The sequence below is a fragment of the Setaria viridis genome, chromosome 9, assembly GCF_005286985.2.
Source record: "Setaria viridis chromosome 9, Setaria_viridis_v4.0, whole genome shotgun sequence".
Lineage (NCBI taxonomy): Eukaryota > Viridiplantae > Streptophyta > Magnoliopsida > Poales > Poaceae > Setaria > Setaria viridis.
This window is the reverse complement of record NC_048271.2, coordinates 11,783,402-11,804,992: the sequence shown is the minus strand read 5'-3', so window position 1 is coordinate 11,804,992 and position 21,591 is coordinate 11,783,402. Positions and strand designations below refer to the sequence as shown.

General features: G+C 44.5%; 3 protein-coding genes across 5 annotated transcripts; 2 read left to right on the top strand and 1 right to left on the bottom strand.

Moving 5' to 3' along the window:
- Positions 1–1,229: 1,229 nt before the first annotated feature.
- On the top strand, positions 1,230–3,437 carry LOC117835271 (scarecrow-like protein 34). Its single transcript, XM_034714637.1, has one exon. The coding sequence runs from the start codon at positions 1,230–1,232 to the stop codon at positions 3,426–3,428; it is 2,199 nt and encodes a 732-aa protein (XP_034570528.1). The 3' UTR covers positions 3,429–3,437.
- A 5,881-nt stretch (positions 3,438–9,318) lies between these two features.
- On the top strand, positions 9,319–12,332 carry LOC117840968 (ACT domain-containing protein ACR4). Of its 2 annotated transcripts, none has more exons than XM_034721518.2 (8): positions 9,319–9,724; positions 10,014–10,086; positions 10,235–10,280; positions 10,380–10,494; positions 10,622–10,686; positions 10,774–11,373; positions 11,460–11,564; positions 11,682–12,332. In XM_034721518.2, exons 1-8 carry the CDS (start codon positions 9,712–9,714, stop codon positions 12,012–12,014), a joined length of 1,350 nt encoding a protein of 449 aa, XP_034577409.1. In that variant the 5' UTR covers positions 9,319–9,711; the 3' UTR covers positions 12,015–12,332. The 2 variants fall into 2 exon arrangements, with proteins under 2 accessions (XP_034577409.1, XP_034577408.1); XM_034721517.2 differs by having other exon boundaries at positions 9,320–9,724; positions 10,607–10,686.
- A 1,061-nt stretch (positions 12,333–13,393) lies between these two features.
- Positions 13,394–19,775, bottom strand: LOC117840967 (uncharacterized). 2 transcript variants are annotated; one of them, XM_034721515.2, is made up of 14 exons: positions 19,473–19,775; positions 19,256–19,390; positions 18,912–19,044; positions 18,290–18,372; positions 18,138–18,200; positions 17,176–17,349; positions 16,713–16,841; positions 15,829–16,473; positions 15,529–15,721; positions 15,250–15,443; positions 14,867–14,971; positions 14,648–14,790; positions 14,294–14,572; positions 13,394–14,158 (listed from the first exon to the last, which is right to left on the bottom strand). In XM_034721515.2, exons 1-14 carry the CDS (start codon positions 19,716–19,718, stop codon positions 13,888–13,890), a joined length of 2,793 nt encoding a protein of 930 aa, XP_034577406.1. In that variant the 5' UTR covers positions 19,719–19,775; the 3' UTR covers positions 13,394–13,887. The 2 variants fall into 2 exon arrangements, with proteins under 2 accessions (XP_034577406.1, XP_034577407.1); XM_034721516.2 differs by having other exon boundaries at positions 18,138–18,197; positions 19,473–19,774.
- Between the last annotated feature and the right edge of the window lie 1,816 nt (positions 19,776–21,591).

The window sequence follows — 21,591 nt, the reverse complement described above, 5'->3', positions numbered from 1 at the left end:
AAGATGACATTGACTTGCTCTCGCTTTCCTCGGGCATATGAGTAATCGCCAGCCGGATCGCAGGCCAGCAGTGCCCAAGCCAGGCCATATAAGAGGAGTTGCCTCGTGGTGGTTTTCCTTGTGCTCACGGCTCCGTTCGCCATTCATCTCATCATCCAGTTCAGCCTTCGCATCTGGAACACCAGGCCTGCTAGTTCCATAGTGTGTGAAACCATCCCTGCAGGAAATAAAAACAATGGTAAGACCCTCTTACCCTCTGCTCACTCCTTAATCAGCTCCATGTCAAATGCCATCGACCAATGTATGTGCATGCCTAATTGCATAACTGAAGAAACGAAGAATCAATGATTGAGATGCTTGCTGCAAAACATGATCTAACATAGTAATAACATGAAAGGTGACACCTTAGTTTGTTGATGTCATAAGCATTCTTCCCATGCATGGTAATCTCCGTCTCCGGCAGAGAGATCTGCCGAACTAGCGCCCTCTGAGGCTATTTTTGGTATTTATACTTGAGCCCCCGTAGGTAAACACCTTTGCAAAGTGTGTGTGTGTGTGTGTGTGTGTGTGTGTGTGTGTGTAATATGATAGTTACTAGCTAATTTGGTCTTTTCATGTTACTGAGATGAATTTTCCCCAATGTAAATTATGGCTCAACTGTACTTCCACAAGGTACAGAAAGGTTTCATTTTTCATGGCGATGTGTAATAATAAACTAAGTTTACGAGTTACTCCACTCTACAGCTTTGTTCAACTGACTCCTTAATAAACTCATAATTTGATGATCCCTTCAGACCTATAAAACCCGGAAGCAATTCACTATATTAACAAAAAAAAAGGAATTGCAACAGCGAGATGATTCATTACATAACCAAGGTCCATTCTCCACCTATTTTTTGTGGTTGGATTGGACATTTCATACTCTACGGAAATTTGAATATTTGCTATGGTTACTCGCAGATTAATGGCTCTACATGAATAACTCATAACTTTTTCCTACACAGTGCATGTTTTCAGAAGTTCTCTTACAAGAATAAAATTAATGGAAGATGAATTTCTATTATATTTAAGCCTGATAGAAAAAACAGATAGAGTAAAAAGGATATATGATTTATGTATCCTGCATCAATTTTCATTTTCACATACTAAGTTCATTGTTTACAATGCAGTTCTAGACAATCTTGTGTACGGGGCGGTACAACTTTCTGCAATGATCAAACACCCAACCAATGGAGTGCAACGACAGATTTAATTGTAACTTTGAGGACTTCCCAAGCAGCATGGCAAATACTCCTGGGTGCTATGCCTCTTCTCAGAAATTCATCGATCCAACTACCGAGTATAATGATTTGGATTTACTTTCGCACCCAGCAAGCTCCATTAACCATTATCCACCAGTGGCAACTACGATTAACAATGATGGTCACGTTGCATTGAGCGCATCCTCTTCGAATAAAATATATGCTCCCCAATTCCATGGAGTGAGTAGCAATATGACACCAGATTGGTATGGAACCAATGTAGCAGAATATTCAGAGGACAGTTGGATCAACTCAGATATAACCCTCAGATACATAAACAAGCTGTTGATGGAGGAGGACAGCGATGACAAATTTAAACCACATCATGGTGAGTCTGCACTTAGAGCTATGGAGGAGCCATTGTATAGACTTATTGGACAAAATTATCCAGCGAATACTCAACTACTACCACTCTGTAGCTCTGATCACATGAAGACTCTTGATGGCAGCATCAGTAATGGGCAGCCATGCAGTAGCTTCTCTGTAGCTATTAGCTCAGGCAATAACCGCTACAATGACGACTTGCAAGCTTTTGAAGCTCCATGGAGTTTGTCTGCAATTGTTGGAGAGACAAGACAGTTCACTCAGGATACATACACAATGGAGCTTGGTTTGAATGTTGGTGGCCTTTCCATTGTCGAAAAGACTAGCAGAGATAACCAATCACTTCAGATCAATGATAGAGAGTCAAGAAAGCATGCATTATTTGAGGTTCAGTGTCAGAAAATGAATTCGTGCAAGGAAGACTTCGATTTATTAGAAGGAAGGAGTAACAAGCAGTTTGCCACTTCTTTCAATGAGCCGACTCGAAACGAGATTTTCGATAAGGTTCTACTCTGCTCTGACCATGAACTCATAGATCAAGGTATTGTTTTGCAAGAAGCTATGGCAAGTAAATCAACCATCAACTCACAGACTGATCAGGGAAGAACATCAGCTCAGCGAAAGAAAAAAGGTAAGAAGCAACAGAGGAAAGAGGTGGTGGATCTCAGAACCCTCCTTATTCATTGTGCAGAAGCAGTATCTGTAAATAATCATACCTTAGCAAATGACATACTGAGCATCATCAGGCAACATGCTTCAACAAGTGGGGATGATTCTCAGAGGCTAGCATTTTGCCTAGCGGACTGCCTTGAGGTACGATTAGCTGGAACTGGGAGTCAGCTGTATCGCAACTTGATGGCTAAAAGAACGAGTGCGTTGGGCACTTTAAAGGTATTCCATTTATGTATAGCAATCTGTCCTTTCTTGAGGGCACCATATTATTTCTCAAATAAGACCATCACTGATGTCTCAAAGGGAAAACCTCGGGTGCACATTATCGATTTTGGCATTTGCTTTGGTTTTCAATGGCCATCACTATTTGAGCAACTCGCAAAGAGGGAAGGTGGACCTCCCAAGGTTCGGATTACAGGTATTGAGCAACCCCAACCAGGTTTTCGACCAAACGAATCGAGTATGAATGCAGGGCATCGATTGGCTGATTATGCTAGCATGTTCAATATACCTTTTGAGTATCAAGGAATATCATCAAAATGGGAAACCATCAAGATAGAGGATTTCAACATTGATAAAGATGATGTGCTCATAGTCAATTGTATATACCGATTGAAGAATCTTGGTGATGAGACAGTATCCATAGACAGTGCCAGGAATAGGGTCCTCAATACCATAAGAATGATGAAGCCAAAAGTTTTCATCCATGGAGTTGTGAATGGATCATACAGTACCCCCTTCTTTCTAACACGCTTTAAAGAGGTCATGTACCACTACAGTGCACTGTTTGATCTTCTTGATAAAACTGTTCCACGGGATTATGAGGCAAGAATGATCCTAGAGAGGGATATATATCTGTCTGTAGTCCTCAATGTCATTGCATGTGAAGGTTCAGAAAGGATTGAGAGGCCAGAGAGTTACAAGAAATGGAAGCTACGAAACCAGAAGGCAGGCTTTGAGCAGTTACCACTGAACCCGGACACCGTCAAAGGAACAAGAGCTATAGTGAGACAATATCATAAAGATTACGTTGTCAACGAAGATGATCAATGGCTCCTAATGGGATGGAAAGGGAGGATACTCTACGGAATAGCCACATGGAAAACTAGCGAGTCATACAATGGCGACTAAGACCAAAGACATGCAACTGCGCCACAAAAGCAGAGGTTTGAGAATTTCATGTACCTATGTTCTGTACGACTGTACCTGTGATGAACTCGTATGGTTTTAACTGTACGCTGCTAATGCATTGCGAATTGGCAAACTAGCTGATAGGAATGGGCTTCCAAAATACAAAACATTGATACCGGCGATGCTGTCCTTTTGAAACATTTGAATTTGTGATGCGAATGTTTCCTTTCCTACTTACGGAGCCAATTTGTTCGGTTGCCTTTCTGTGATGTAATTCATGGTATTTGTATTACACCTTTAGATCCAAGCATGTCCTCTTCTACGAAAGTGGATGGAAAACGAAACGAGTTGAGAATGGAATGCACAAGTCAATACTGAATTGTTGATCCTCGTAGCTATATACGGTCACGAGTTATTAGTAATATGAAAGCAAGGCGCGGACGAGGATGGCCAAACAACGGGCCCTGCCCTCTCTGCAAACAGGCCACGGAGTCTGCCTTTCACCTGATGGCAGAGTGTAGATACACGAAGCGAATCTGGAATTCCATGGCAGAATGGACGGCTGAGCCAGGCCTACGCCCAATGGAATGGGGGCATAGTACAAACACCGTCGAGTGGTGGACTGCCATCACCACAACGCCACGTTTCACGAAAGGCAATCAGGTGCCTAGTGCTCCTCGCCTGCTGGGAAATATGGCTAGAAAGTTATACCAGAGTCTTCAACAGGACAGAATCCTCAAATCAAACTCTTGTAGCGAAGATAAAGGAAGAGGGGGGAGCGTGGAGAGTACCTGGGGTGAAAAGCCGAGTATGTCATGAGTAGTCGCTTTTTTCTCAGCTTGTACTTCTCCTTCTACATTAATGAAATAGGCACAATCTTATGTCCGATCGTTAAAAAAAAAGAAAGGAAGACGCCTGCCAAGCAAGAAAGAAACGAAGGCCACGTGGGATGGACAAGTTCATAGTACCTGGCGGAGTCTTGAACAACTACGTCTTCTTAGTTCTCCTCAATTCCTCAATGCCGGAGCACGTTTTTCATTAAGAGGGAAAGTTGAGCTCATATGCATCACTCTCATGCCATTTTGAAAAGACCTCACTCAACATCGGTTGTTGTAATAAGCACCATGCGTTATTCGTTCTTTGACGCTGACTGAAACATGCAGGAACAGCTAAAACAAACATGCAATCTTTTAAGAGCTCTTTTAAGGTGCATAATACTACCAGGTGGTAGTATAGAGTATAGACTGTTTTTTTGTATGGGTAAAATTGTAATTAGCACGATAGGTAATGTCACGGAGGCACGTCGCAGTGAGCCAATCCCGGCTGGTGGCGAGGGGGCGGTGCTGCGATGTGCTACCGGTCGAGCTCGACCTCCAGCACGTCCTCGAGCTCAAGCACAGCGGCAAGCGCCGGCCAGCACGCTGGATCTGCTCGTCAATAGCGGGCGCCGAGGGCTTGCAGACTAGCATTTGTCCACCCACGTGAGTGAGTCCCCTGTACCCTCTCTCTTTACCCCTTTCTCTCTTTCGTCCGGCTCTCATCCTATTCTCCACTCTCCTCTCTGTCTCTTTCCCTGACTCAGATCTAAGCCGCGGAGCGAGTGAGAGTGAGACTATGAAGGAAGGCGACAGTGGCGCGGTTCCCACGACGACACACTACAGGTGTGGCGAGGCAGTAGGAATAAGCTGGACGTCCCCAACGCGACCCCTGCTCCGATGATTAGTGCTCGGCGTTGGTGTTCTGGCACTGGCGCCCACGACGCACACGAGATATATTCAACAAGTCCATTAAACATATTTCCAATCATACATCTATATTATCCATACTACTGATGCATATTACCTATGCATATTACCTATACTACAGCTTAAGGTTTTAGTAGTATACGATTATTCTCAACCGTCAGATCCTTATATACGAGTTCTTTTCGAACAGTAGTATAAGGTAGTATTGTGTACCGTCAAAGACCTCATCTTCTGAACATGCATGTTCTACCGCTTTTGCAAAACCATGACCAGGTAAATTTCGATCGCATGCCATTTTGAAAAGTCCGCTTAGAGTCTGGATCTCAAATTCAACATGATGTACCGGCCACAGCTGGAGAGAGGATAGAAATATGCCGGGACAGACCAACTCAAATTGGCAACAGCTTGGTGTTCGTCTTCTGATCAACTGCATCCACTCAACAACATACTGAATTGTATACTAGACGCCTTATTGGCGGCGATCACGACAGGACATGGCCTAGCTAGCTAGTTGATGCCAAAGTCATTTTCTCTGATTCGAGTTTGGAATTTCTTGCTAGCTTATTCTCGCATGGAATCGTGGAAAGAAGATGCATGGTAACCGAGTATACATCGCCATGGCCCAATTTGCATTTTGGTCAAGCCTGCATTGGCCGCTTACAAACATAATAACCCCCTGTAGGCTGTACATCGATCACTGCCAATCAATATAATTCATCCTTCAAAGACAGGGGAAAATACGTACCTAATTAACTTTGTTTTCATGCCTTGATACGTGTCTTTGTCGTCCAATGTAATGATCGCCATCTGATGCTGCTTTCATTTGAAACAGGAGCATCATGCAACCAGCAAAACATTTTAGAACATTCTCTCATGGCAGAAGCACTTGATGATCGATCGGTAGGTCTGGTGATGACTCACAAACACCAACTTGCCGCATTGCTAATAAATGTACAACTTGTCTACTACTTCTTTTTGGCCCATGGCGTAACCGAATTAGTGCTCGAGATGGCACGCTTCCATTGCAGACTAAACACCATCTACTAGTTCTTGTGAGCGCTCTGCGCTCATCACCATCATGTGGTTGCATTGTCCAAACAGGCCCCAAGCATGAAAATTATGTCCTTAAGATACATACTACTTTGGAATGTAATTAAGTGAATTTATGAAATTTGTTCCAAGTTGTTACGAGTAGCAATTTTCCGGTGCCATGCATGGAGCAGAAACTCTCCTTTTCACTACTACCAGTTCAACTTGTTAGTTACGAAGTGATGATGATATGAATATCCTTCGAAAGCAGTACAATGCATAGGAGGAAAGGTGTTTTTACCGGTAATGATGCGACGCGATCGATCATTACTACTCCATCGTCTAGTCATACGCTGATATCTCTTCCGCCTTTAAAGGCTTCCTTCCATGGTAACACGTCACTGTCACCAACCGTATCATGGTAGGCCTAGTTAAAGTTGTCTACACTCACTGTGTGTTCTCCTTGATTCCCTCTCAGCTAACTCCAGAATCTTCTATAGATTAGGTGAAGAGCTGACCCAATATTGTGCCAGGGGTTCGTTCGTTGCTCCAAAAAGTGATGATATAGTTTATGGCCATTTCCGCACGAATGCAATCTCCCAACAGAAGTTGTACTATCTCTTCATATAATAAAGGGCCCTTGTCAACATGCATACGTGTTAATCTTTTGTATGTACATGTTACTTCCTCCATTCTAAAAATTGCAGGTCCGTTTTAGCATTTCTAGGTCTAGAAAAATCAAATATTAATAGCATAATGTTTTCATGAACTTTTATAGGTAGTATAAACCATTTGTGCCTGATCAGAAAGACTGGGACCCAAACCTCGTTATTTCTCTAATTCATCCAAAGCTCTGTTTCCAGTGCCGCGACAAAGAACCAATAAATCAAATGTAAAAAACCATGTGGCATTCTTCCTAATTAATCCCACTAAGACTCTACCTTAGGAGGGAGGGATTAATGTGGTAATGTGACCCCTGAGGCCCTGACGGCTTCTTCCTAATCCCACTAAGATTCTACTTTATAAAAGCTTGTGGCACTTACTAGTAGTAAACACGTATGACTCATAATGTTCGTGGTGTTTGGATCAGTAGTTCATGGACTAAACTTTAGCTCCTAAACTTTAGCCCCTAAAATTTAGTCCTGCTGGGCCGTTCGGATCCATGGACTAAAATGGGCTAAAATCCATAATGTTGTTGAAAAACACACTATTACCCTCTTTGCCTGCCTCTGGCGCATACACCTTCTTCCCCAACCTTTGCACTCACCGCCCTTCTTCCTCCTCCATATCCGCAGCGCGCACGGCGACCAGAAGCCACCGCTGCTGCCGACGGTCGCCCACCACACGCGACGCTGGGGTCGCGCAGCGAGATCCGAGGGCCAGCGCGCCATCGCCCTGCGCCGACGGATCTCCGCGCGAGGCGAGGCGGAGGCAGAAGAGGAGGCGGCAGGCGTGGGAGGCGGAGGAGAGAGGAAGTGCAGGAAAGGCACCACACGGAGGAGAGAGGAAAGAGGGCAGGGGTGGAATTTGTGGTCCTGGGAGCACTTTTAGCTCCTTTTAGGGCCTCTTTGGGGGTTAAAATTTAGCTCCCAAAATTTAGCTATCTGTCACTTTTAGCCCTTCTGTTTGGATCCCAAGAGCTAAATTTTGAGCTAAAAGTGTAAGACTAAAATTTAGTCCATGGATCCAAACATGTCCGATCTTGATGCTACTTTAATTTGCCGAGTCCGGCCGCTTGGTGCCAAAGATCAACATGGCCCTTTCCACTGTTGATTCTAGTATATATGCAACTTGTCATAGAAAAAGTCTACCTGAATATCCATGCAAGTACCAAAGTTAGGTGTTCCCTTCTTTTTTTCCCCTAACTAATTCACAGCGCGACTAATCACTCCTTGGCCTGCCTCTAGCTAGGCAGCCTAGTCACATCATGATATGTTTTTATTCTTTGCATGCTTTTCTTGCATGGTAATGCGTCATTATCAAGCTTGTCATCGTGGTAGGACTAGTGGAAGTATCTGAATCATTTTCTTCTCCTTTTGATGCTCGTCTTGTTCAGCAACCAACTCAGGTTATTACCAGAATCTTCTTCGGGTTAATTGGGTGATGAGGAGCTGACCCTGTCGTGACTCAGCTCAGGGGGCTGCTGAAGAGGCGATTAAATTTTGTGCTTCCATTTGACCCTGTCGTGACACACATTTTTTTGGGGTCCTAGTTGATTCCCCTTTTTTTTCTCTCCTTTTGTGACACCCTTGAGAGTTGAGATAGGATTACCCCTAGAGCTTGATTTGAATTAGACTCCGGAGATACTTTTCTCCCTATATAATGGATGCAATTTTGGGCCTGCCGAAAAATTTCGACCCTTTATTTTCATATACATTTTTTTTTGCGAATTATTTTCATATGCGTGATAACCAACTGCAACAACTTGTTGTGTGAGTGGAAGCAGTGCCGGGAGATGTGCGAGACCGCCGCTCCACCTCAAGTTGCGTTGCACTTTTCGGACTGTTCGGTGAATAAAATATCAATTTAACTAGCTCAACGCTACCCTGTTGGAGATGCCCGATCAGAAGGGAAACGAATTTCGATCGTTTTTTTTTTCATTTTATCCTAGGTGCCGAGAGGATACGTCTTTATCCAAACAGTTAGGCTCCTCTGGTTCTGGTAGGAGCGGCACACCAGGCCATGTTTTTATCCTGGCACTCCAAACAAGTGTCCTTTCAAGTGGCACGTGTGCGCGAACGAAAGAACGAGAAAACCAGACCGTCCTGGGCGCCGACGAGCACGCAGCACAAGGGCATAAACGGCATGCCTGTTCATACACCCGTGTGCCACAATTTCTCCAGGCTTTTGGCCGCACTAGTACAATACTACTTGACTCTTTTTTTTTCGCTCAAAAAGGAAAAAAAAAGAATATGCACTAGTCGAGTGTGAAGTGAATCCGCCCCGTGCATGGCGTGGGGCCCAGCGGGGAGCGGCCAAGTGTGGCTGCTGCTCTCCAGGTGGCGGTTGGGTTGCTCGAGGGGCGGGCGGAGCACGAAGCGAATCGGGAGAAGCTCGGGGGTGTGCGCGTAAAAGGGGACCGGGCATGTGGAAGAAGCCGTGGCCCAATCCCAGCCAAGATTTCAGGGGGGAGGGAGGCGCAAAGAAAGCGCACGGCGCAACGACCCCCCCTCGGCCCCCTCCCGGCGAGAGGAGAGGAGCAGAGCAGAGGAGGCCACAGTCCCAGGACATCCCATCCCACCCCTCTCTTCTCCGCCACCTACTCTCTCATCTCTCCTCTCTCCTCTCTCTAGGTAGGATCGCCGCCAGCCAACCACACGCCCGTCCCCGCGCGCACTTCCCCACTGCACACAAATACATACCACTGTGAGAGAGGAACTCGGGAACAGGGAGCGGGGGCAAGAAGAGGAGCATTCGTTTCGGGAGCAGGAGCGCTGCAGTGCCTGGCTGCCTGCTTCTTCCCTCCCTGCTGCCGGCGGCGTCTCGGCCTCTCCCCCGGCCGGCCGGCCATGTCCTCCATGGGTGGGTATCCCTTTCTTTCTCCTTCTCTGTCCTTTGTCTGTATGCCTCTGTGTACTGTTTGCTTCTTCCCTTCCTCTGACGGATTGGGCCGCGGCGCCGGTCCTCCGTGGCCTCTCTTCCCTCCTTTCCGCTTCCCTCGCCGGCGACGGCCGGTGGTGCTAAGATTCATTTCCCGTTTGAATTCCACATGATGTTTATCCCCGTTTCTTGCCGCCTTATTGCGCCGTACATCGAGAAAATTGTGCGGGAGTTAATGGTTTCCATGTGGTTGTCCTGGCTGTGGGCGCAGATGAGGGCTACGGCCCTACTTGGGACAGCGACGACGAGTACGACAACTTCATACGCAAGATGAACCCGCCAAGGTGCGCTCCCTAATTGTTCACATGCCGCCGCCTCCCTCCTCTCCTCTCCTCTCCCGCCACAAGAATCAATCCTCCACACTGCAGTATTGCTAGCGTTGAAAAATCACACGTGTCATGCCTAACCCCTGGTCAATTTTGGTGATTGCAGGATCGTTATCGACAACGAGTCCTCAGCAGAGGCCACGATTGTCAGGGTATAACATTCTGCTGTTCGCTAAATCGCGCTTAAGTTCATTTCCGTGGTATCGAAACTTACCATTCTGGTATGTTCCCCCATGTTATTGTGATTGTAGGTAGACAGTGCAAATGAATATGGGATACTGCTAGAGGTGATCCAGGTCATGATTGATCTCAACCTTGTCATAGGCAAAGCGTATATTACCTCAGATGGTGGATGGTTCATGGATGGTGAGCTCCCACTATGCACGGCCTGATTGCTCCTGTTTTTTGTTGTCCATCTTTTGTACCTAACCAGACACAGACTTGGTAATTTAGTTTCCTGCTTGTGCTTTATTTTCAGTCTTCAATGTGACAGATAAGGAAGGAAAGAAGATCAAAGACGATGTAACCCTTGCGCAGATTGAAGACTACATCAGAAAAGTATGATCATACAACCATGTCAACAATCATGCCTTCTTTGTAGTCTACTCCTACAACTACTAACACATATTCTTGGAACATTTCTAGTCCTTGGGTGCAGATTCAAGATACATACCTTCACGCCGGAGATCAGTAGGCGTTGCTGCTGCAGCTGACCACAATGTCATCGAGTTGATGGGGACAGACCGGCCAGGCCTGCTCTCTGAAGTCAGCGCGGTACTTGCCAGCCTCAAGTGCAACGTGGTTAGTGCCGAGATCTGGACCCACAACACAAGAGCAGCAGCTGTGATGCGGGTCACCGACGAGGACACTGGGCTGGCGGTCACAGACCCCGACAGGCTGGAGAGGATCAGGGAGAGGTTGTCATACCTGCTTCGGGGAGGTGACCTGTCCCGGGGAGCCGCCATGGCGGTGTCATCGGAGACTGCCACCATGCACACTGAGAGGAGGCTGCACCAGATGATGCTTGACGACGGCGACTATGAGCAGCTCCAGCGGCAGGCCCCAGAGCAGTCTCAGAGGCCTAATGTCACCGTGAGGAACTGGAATGACAAGGACTACTCGGTGGTGACCATCCGGTGCAAGGACAGGTCGAAGCTTCTGTTTGACACGGTTTGCACTCTGACAGACCTGCAATATGTTGTTTTCCATGCAAACATTGATGCCAAGGATAATCAAGCTTACCAGGTGAACACACTGACCCAGACATCTCTCACTTCATCAACATTATTCAAGAAAACACTGACATTTATATTGATGCTTCCCTTGTGAAGGAATTCTATGTAAGGCATGTGAATGGATCACCGATGAACACTGAAACTGAGAGATTGCGAGTCATCCAGTGTCTTGAAGCAGCCATTGAACGGAGGGTATCTGAGGTAACAATGCCATTCTTCTTATCTGAAACCACATTACCAAATATGCAAAACCACTAGTCATGCAGCTTGCAATTGAAATTCACCTTTTTTTTCTTCTTCCTCATTTTGCTGTCCCAGGGTGTCAAACTTGAGCTGTGCACTAATGACAAGGTCGGCCTACTATCCGAGGTCACCCGCATCTTCCGCGAGAACAGCCTGACTGTCACCAGAGCAGAGGTAACCACGAGAGGCAGGATGGCTGTCAACACGTTCTACGTCCGTGGCTCTGCAGGTGAGGCGGTCGATCAGAAGACAATAGACTCCATCAGGCAAGCCATCGGCCAGAACCTCCAGGTGAAAGGCCAGCCTGAGCCACCGGTGGCGCAGAAGAAAGAGTCCCCCACATGGTTCCTCTTCGCCAACTTGTTCCGGCCGAGGTCTCTCTACAGCTTCGGTTTGTTCATGTGCTGATCACATCACCTGCCATGTCCTGAAAATCACCATGTAAATTCATTAGCCATGAAGCCAGATTCAGGGAAACTGGGGGATCAGGAAGAGCAAGCGTTCTCCAATCAGTTCTAGTGGTGCAGGATGTATTCGGGTCTAGATAGCATATGTGAATGTTTATATATCATCGTTATCTGTAAATATAGTCAGTTTCGCCAACCTCACGTTGTACATACATTTATAATGTAGATAAAGGATGTAAATATAAGCTGTACAGATTACAGGATATAATTGAATCCCAGATCGTTGCCACCTCAGAAAGCTGGTGCCTTTTTTTCCAAATATTTTCACGCGAAAAAGGCATGTGGCAATCTCTTTACATATCTTCCACGAAATGAGAGGCCGAATTGGCTCGCTTTGCTATCGAATTATTGAAGTTGATTATTGCAGTTGTCCTGGCCACTGGAATCTGCATGACAGCAATGGCTGCTTCACATTCTGTGGTTGGAGGCTAGATGCAGGTCAGTAGTCAAAAAGCGTGCGGTTATCCCCTTGCCTGAAGCTTTGGTGATGGGGATGGATTGCATCAAGTTGGTGCTGATGGCCTACCCTGGTGCAGAGAAAACTGTATCAAGCTTCTGTGGCTCATCTGTGATCATGCCACCCATCACATAACCTCCGGTATTGGAATTGATCGACGATGACGAGGAGCTGACGTTGCATCCTGCTCACATTTTGCCTAGAGATATGGTGGCCTGACCTGTGCCTGTGGCTGAAAGCTGAGTGAGGGGCCAAAAAGAGTAGCTGAAATGAGGATCTAGAAATAGGCAGCTCAAGAGTAAGCTGAGAATGTTGGTCACAATCCGGGACCTCTCTAGTCTGTAATGACTAAGCTACACCCTTTGCCCATCTCAATAGTGGTGCTTTTGGCCCCCCTGCGATGATTGGCTGATAGCACATACTTCTGCTTTTGATCGGTGACATCTGATCCACAAAAGGCAGCTGCACTAATAATGCACATCGAGGTCAGGAGTGGAGCCTTTCACCAGCATGACATTGCTGAACAGCAAAGCAGCTTTCTCCTGCATGCTTTGCACCGAGAAAATCGGCGCAAATGCGGATTAGAAGCACGCCATCCTCACCAGAGAACTCCAGTGGAATGGTCTCAGATGGCGAAATGGCATGTCTGGTGAGCAGTTAGGCAGATGCAAGTGCCAAGAGCAAGACAGTACGAGCATGACTGTGACCTTGCTCCTCTCCACATGTAGGAATCGATGCACTTGAGCATATTCAAGGCAAAACAAAATTTTATGGAATCCTTCGACGCAGAAGACAAACCGAGTGCAAAAGCATGCGTAACTTGAGGCTGTGATGCTGGTGCCATAACAGCTACGGAAGTTCAATTTCAGATCAAGGATTTGCTTCAAATATGGGGGAAATGACTAGTACAAAACTGTGTTCAGTGTTTCAAGATTGCCATACCCATACAGCTGACATATCAGAGTACAAGAAAACTGGGGGAAAAAACCTCTTCACTGTGCTAATGAAAATTGCAGCCACACTAGTATAGCACAGAGCAGAGCAACAAGAGAACTAAAGCCTTTGCCAAGTGTGGTAATCAGTTGAATCAACGAGACCCCTTGTAAAGTGCTGGAAGCATTGCAGATAGCTATGGTTGCTGTTCCAGGCAAAGCTATGAAAGGGGGTATGCTCTATACGGCTAACAGGGATATCTTGACCATCTCCTTTTATAGTTCGGTGCGTCCACCAGCTCAAAGTTAGACAAAGCAGATCACACTACTTCTAGTACCACGGGAGGAGGATGCACAAACTGAGTGGCAAGGGCAACATAACTCGTATATTTACATCGGCTGAACTGCTGAATACGGTGAAAGTGTCACCGCCTCCTTTTTCTGCCCTTTCCTTTCCCCAGTTGTCCAGATTTAAAAGCACTTTCCTGTTCTTGGAGGAACGCTAGGTTTTTGCCCAACTGCTCAGCTTTCTCTTGCTCTTGCTTAATCCTCTCTTTCTCCTTCACAGCATAGAGGAAATGATTATCTTTGCGCAGCTCACGCGCTGCCCCCTTCTTCTCACTCTTGAGGCGTTTGTTCATCTTCTTCCTTTGTGCCCTATCTCGATCAGGATCATAATCAAGACCCTTTATGTAACTGCAGAAAAAAGAAGTATTGGTAAAAAAAGATAATGTATTTATATGTTATATAAACCAACTTAGACCCATCAGATCAAAACAGAAAAGAGAGCATATGTCATATACTGACAACACAAAACCAATAAATACATACTTCTCTTCGAATTTTGGATTCAACTGCTTGATTGGTTCAGGCAGCTTCTTCCGCATTTGGAGTGGCTCTCTTGAAGCATGGTGTTCATCACTTCTCTTTTTAATCAAGTCAATGACTTCATGGAAAATGTCTCGTAACAGGCCAGACACTTCAGATTTATCCAAAATTTCTTGCAGCAGAGAGGATATTGGAAGGAAGATTTCTGGGAAAGAGCTTAGTTCTTCATGTATAATAACAAAGCCTCTTAAACACTCGGCCACAGAAAGGAGTACACCAGCCCTGCCAGAAAATGAACTGTAAGATAACAAGAACAAACAATATTCACTATCCAGTAATGAAGAGACCCATGCTTACTTAAAATCATCAGATGAGAAATAAGGGGCGTCAGGATCCATGCCCATGATTTCAAGGATATTCACTGGATTCACCTCATGCACTTGCTCACGGATACTGAGCCATGGTTTAAGTGTCTTGAGTTCCATAAATTGATCATTGATCTACAAGCAAGAGGATATTTTGCTTAATATCAATGAACTAGCAGAAACTATGCTCCACACCTAAATTAGAATTTACCTGATTGTGCAGATGAGTTCCTACTTTTCCTTTAAGAGATGTTACCAAAAGAGATTGCAGAAAAGCAATAGCTTCAGGACAGAACTTCTTTGATTCTTTAGTAGCCTGCAGATGTAAAATTTGCAGAGAAAATTATTTATGCTATTGTCAAAGAAAAGGTATGGAAAACTTGGCCATACATATGTTAATACATATGTTAATTATTTATGTGATTGACCACTTCCGGACTAGTTTCTGTCCTCCTTGGAGCATGAAAGGGAGATTCAGCTACAGCTTCTAAGTTCAATTAATATTCATTCAATTGGGTAAAATATCTTGAAGGATTCTTAACAGACAATCTTTAGCATTCCAGAAAAGAAATTAAAACAAGTTTAAGAGCATACCACAAGCACCATGGAACACAAGAAAGAACCAACAGCAACATCTCGACCAGATTGGATAGGGCATCGCATCAGATATTCGCACATAAGTAGAAGCATTGGAGTTGCTACAACGTGGCGGAAGTCGGAGCAGGGGAAAGTAAGAGACCATACTCTCAGGAGAAGTAATGTCTTCAAATTTGGCCAGCTGTTTTTTCCTGTAAGGAAGCAATATGGTAAGATACTGCATTATTGAGAACAAAATCAATTTCCAATAAACCATGCAAGTCTTATCCCACGAACCTGGAACCTTAATATCTTCACATAGACGAGTGCGTGTATGAATAAGTCGCTCTCTTGCACAAATGGCAGCAAAATATGGAGTCTCTCCACTCATCTCAATCAACGGCTTAACAAGTGTGTTGATTATCTTGAACTTTACTGGAGTTTGAGTAGCTAAAACTGCGAAGTACTGCAGGAGAACACCATAGAAAACCTGGAAAAGGGATCTGAACATTAGAGAATAAGCATTGAAACCACAAGGTCTAATCTGAAGTAGATATCACAAGCACTTCAACTATCAAGCACACGGCTATCACGTACTTGCATTTTCCTTCGGTTTTCAGCTGCAAGCCTTATTGAATTGCATGTGCGTATTCGACTGATAATCTCAATTATTTCAGTTTCAGAACGACCATCTAGCAAGGAGGATAGATCTTTGAGGTTATTTGGTGCGTCGATAACAAAAGGAACGCCACTATCCTTGACTTGCGTTTTCACATTAGATTCTTTTTTCAAATTTTGTGCATCTTTTTTCATCACTTTACCACTGATCTCTTGTTCCTTCTCATGGAAATCCTCCATTTCATTGTCCCCTACATCAACTTCATCATTGTCACTTTGCTCCCAATCTCTAGCAGACATATTACCGAAGTCATTGTCACTTGAATCCTGTTCGCCATCATCATCATCTTCCTCATCATCAGATTCATCATCATCAGCATGTTCATCATCGCTTTCTTCATCATTGGATGCTGCTGCATCATCACCAAGCTTTCTACCCTCCTTTTCATAAATTTCATCAACCCAACCCTTTTTCTTCCTTATTGAATCATCGGTGAAGGAATCGCCAAGATCATCACCAGATATAGGTTTTGAGTTATCCAGCTTCATGTGGTCATCATCCTCGTTGTCATCATCCTCATCAGATGAATCAGCAGTTCCAAGCATTCTTTTTTGGCGCTCCTCCTACAACGGAGACCAGCATCAAGAGCAATTCAATATCAGGAGTACTTCGTTGCTCCACAAACAAAGAGACCACACATTTAGTAGCATTACAAGAATAAACATAACCATATAGAATGTTGGATCAGCAAAACATACTCATACTATTCAGATAAGAAACTTAAACTCAAACTTATGAGGAGGCAAGCTTTAAATAAGAGCAACAATGGTTGAATTCATTGCAAAAGTAATAACGAGCAAACCTCCAACTTCTCAAGACGCTCTTTCTCTTCTTTTGCTATTTCCTCTGGGGTTTTAGTCCTGTCTGATGGACGGGCACGTTGATCCATCACCATTTCTTTCACCAGTTTTTCATATGTGTCCGACTTTGCCTGACATGTAATAAGATAACAAAATATATGCTACTTTAGTATAGCGAACTGAAAAAGTACCAATTCCACAGTGTAAACATGCAGGTTGTCCATGAAAACAGCCAGAATCTGTGAACAGGGAGGAATAGCAAAGTGAACATAAGATATCATGCAAAACCACTGATGTTACACATACCCAGATCTCACTTGCATCACAAGCCAATCACTTAGAGAAAAATGACTAGTGCCCCATATGAGCCACTGAGCCCATCTATCCTCATCAATCTACAGTTCTACCCGTACTAGCAGCCTACCAGAACATTTTGATTCATGCAATCGTGCAAAGAATGACTACCTTGGTAAAAATCTCCTTCCCTGTCAAGCCAGCACTTGAATCGCTTTTGTTCACCTTAACCTTAGCTGACTCTGTCAAGGACAATAACGCCTGTGTCTGGGCCAACGATGCAAAGTTGCTGTCTAACTTATCTACAAGATGCTCATCCTCTTCCCTCTCCTTCGCTTTTTGGGCCTGCATCAAATAAAGAAAATAGTGTAACCATGCTCTAAATGTCAGGCACCACTAAGAATTTTGACGAAATACAAAATATGACAGGCTGACGGCAAAACGGGAAGTCTTCTAGGTGAAATTGGGAACCTGAGCACCCATGGACAGCATGAAATATGGTTTAACATAAAGCAGCAGATATGTAGCATAATTCATTAAAACAAGTACTCCATCCCAAAAAACAAGTCATTCTGCAATTCAAAATTTGTCCCAAAAAACAAGTCACTATACTCAACTTGGCATGTGGGCATGTAGCACTCAATTAGCGCCAAATATGGCTAATAAATAGGGGCAATCGAGGTCATCTTACCTCCTTGTTAATCTGTCCTAAAATTTCTAGGATGACTTATTTTGTGGGACGGAGGGAGTATGTTATTAGCATTTCATAAGTGGAAGCCTTGGCCAGTGCATGTCTCTAGGGGAAGAAGTCAGAAAAGTTGACATATACCTCAGGAAAAGGTTTGTGAGAAGAAAAGGTACCAAGAGTTATAACATATGCAAGTAAACCATCAATCAAAATATAATAAGTTCAAACCAAATAGCTAGTTGTTTCAAATTTGACACTTCAGAGTGACAAGAGTTGAGATGTCAGCAGAAGCCAGAAGGGCAAACATACAATGGACCCATAGGTAAAGGGATAGATGTTGTTCTAGGTAACAGAACCAGACCAAAAAGGCATCAACCACATAGGGAAACACTGATCCAAAAATAAATAATGTATTCAGAATAATTAAGTCGTACATATACTCCACCTTATAAAATTTACTCTTTGAAATGATCTCCATCATAACTTCCTTCTTGCTCTTATGCCCCTGCTAACACAAAGCAACTAGAATGAGGCCAGAGCATATGGATCGGATAATTGAATTTACATCAGAATTTCCAACTGAGCTATGAAACTTACATGTGTTTCCTGTGGTAGATCAGTCTCTGAAGGGCGGTCACCACCTTGGAGAGATAGCCGCTTCTTTGAGAGAACCATTTTACCTGAAATTATCAAAGATTGACGGCACAATGAACAAGATAGGAACAATAACATCAACTGATATTGATGGGAAGAAAAAGTCCTTATAATGCTATAATACGACAAAGGAAACATTTTGCCAAGTGATCCTTAAGGTTACAAACTCAAAATGTCAGAAAAAATTCAGCAGATGTTTGTCACAAGGCAAATGGGTAACTACAGGAGATTTAGTTATTGAAACATCACAAGTACTCATGCCAAATTTATGCATCTACATCAAAACGCAATTTTATTTCAGTTTCTGTATCAACAAAAAGCAAACCAACATATGAGTGTGGAGAACATGGTGAAACAAGACGATCCTATGTCTAGCAACCAATTCACAGTAATGTTTTTATAAACAAATTCGTGATATACAAAACAGAAAATGCATGCCCGTATCGCATATGCAGATACATAGACAAAAACAATATCGCGGAATGTACAGGATAAAAGGGCAGATAAACTGAAGTGGATTCTGGATTGTGCTGCAATACAAGAGACGAGAGGACTGCAAGCGCACCTTCCTCATCACTCTCATCATCAAAAGGCACCTCTTCATCAAAATCATCCTTCTCCGAGAGCATGCTATGAACATTGATTTCATCGTCATCATCATCAGGTAGATTGTATTTACTTTCTCGTTTCAACTTTGCCTATTAAGTCAGTAGAAAACAGGAAGGTTGAGAAACCATAACAGGTCTTTAGGCATTAGAATTCATCATTTTAAGCATTAGTAGCATGACATGCGTATCTAGTCTGCACTTAGTCTTCAAGGTCAAAGCATGCCAATGCCTTGAGAAATGCTAAAATTATGGTGCTAGCTTTAATAAGAGTGTAAATGAACCATCTCTTGGCGCGACATACCAATCGCTCGCGCTGCTGGCGGAGGATGGCCTTGTCAAACTCGGGCAGCGTGTCGTCCCTCTCGCCGATACGCCGGTCGTGGAACACGGACGACTTGGCGCTCTCCTCGAACTCCTTGAGCAGCGTGTTCTCCCTCTGCGGCAAGGGCAAGCGGAATCAGCCACCAAATCGATGGACGGAAGCGCCGCCTAAGCTGAGCAAAATACCGACGGCTTACCTTGCGGATGGCCTCGGAGCGGGAGCGCGAGACGCGCTGCTCCTCGCCCTTGCGCTTCTTGCCGAGCACGTCGAACTTGCGGCGCGACCAGATGGCCTCGAACGGGTTGCTCCGCTCCTCCGCCGCCGCCGCCGCGCCGCGCGCCTTCATGGCCACCTTGGCGGGGCCGTTCTTTCCCTTCTTCTTCCCTTTGCTCTTCTTCTTCTCGCCCGCCGCCGCCGCCGCCATGGGCTTCGTCTTCGCCATGGCCGCCGGGACAGGGGAGGGGAGAGGACTGGTGACGGCCGCCGCTAGGGTTTAAAGGTTTCTCTGTATTTCGTTCTCCGCTGAACTCTGTTCTTTCTGAAATGGAATGCTGGGCTGGTTCTTATTCATGGGCCAGAATGCACCGAGGGCCAAGGCCCAATAATATAATTTGGGCTAGCACCGTGGGCCACCTTGAGCTTGTGCGCGCGTCAGGGACGGACGGCAGGAGGACGCCGGCCGGCGTTTTCACCACCTGAGCCCCGACCTGCCCGGCGGCCGCTCACTTAAAAATAATTCAACTACTTTTATTCAGGGTCATGTAAAATAATTTTTTGGATTAATTGACATTTTTTTGGAGGGATTATGCCGGGGATGACATCTGTTTAGTAGTTTTGACTTAGAGTTAAATGCATCATTAGTACATAAACTTGATGAGGGGTGCGTTTAGGTACATCATCTCTCAAATTGCTTATTTGAGAGAAAAATTTAGCGGGTGGGTGCAAATAGGTCACGGATGACACATGTAAAAAAAAATGCCGCCTAGGCTACATTTGACGCTTATGTGTGTATAACCCATCACGCAGCACTATTGCAAACTGGTCATTAGTTTATTTGCTCGTTTTACAATTAGACTCGCGTGTAAATTTGCCTACTTAGGCAGCTTATATATTGACGGAGGAAAAAATAATTTTACGGAAAGGCTTAGAGGGTTTTGGCCTTAGGTAATGCGTAATGGGAAATATTAAGCACTCCTCCGTATATCCGCACCTTTACACTCACTGCCCATTGAATCTCAACTCACACCTACACTCTAATTGCAGTCTAACACACAACATGTTAAAAATCAAGTCGATTATACCATCTAGGATTCCCGCCTCTCTTGGCTTCAACTTGTTTTATATTATTCTAAAATCAAATCAATTATGTGAACGGCAAACATATTCCTTGTTTTTATATTATTTCATTTCACTCTAAAAATGAATAATTTTATCGAATATATATTTTAAAATATTTTTCAACATTGTTGGGCTAAAAAGTCCTATAAACAAAACCTGAAAACTAACCCTCCTCAACTTAAATAAATTATAATATAAGCAAGAATTTTTAAAAAAACATCAACTAACATGCAAGGTTCCTACGTAGTGATCTTTTGCCCATGTGTTATTTCGGTGACTTATACGCACCCATCTGCTAAGTTGTTGTTTTCAAATAAGCAATTTGATAGATGATGTACCTAAACGCACTCACTCGCCAAGTTTATGTATGTTGGGTTATGATCCAAATTCTTGGGCCGAAGTGAAGCGGGCCGAAGCTAAATGGCCCATTAGCGTTTGGAGGGACTACACCATCTATTAGTATCATATTGCTAATAGACGAGGTTGTGGGGGTTTTTACTCCCTATATATATGGACCACCTCCCTCATGGAAAAGACGCACCATAGACTTCTATACGGGAAGGCCCCAAGTTAGGGTATCCCCAAGTTGTAAATTTCCATTGTAACCACACCCAGATATAGTGAAGATTGTTGCTGGCTGGCGCCCGTGGTTTTTCCCTCTCGCATTGGGAGGGTTTTCCACGTTAAATCTCGTGTCTCTCTGCGATTGATCTTGTTTACTTTGTCGTTCCTCCGCCATCGCGTATAACAAGTGGTACCAGAGCTGAGTTTTTCAGATCAGGGCAATGCGATGGCGTCGATGAAGTTTGATCTACCGCTACTCGACTACAAGACGAGATTCTCGCTGTGGCAAGTGAAGATGAGGGCGATACTCGCCCAATCACAAGATCTGGATGAGGCGCTTGTTTGCAGTGAATTTGACATGAAGGATCTTGGTGCTGCTAAGAAAATTTTAGGTATAGAAATTACTAGAGACC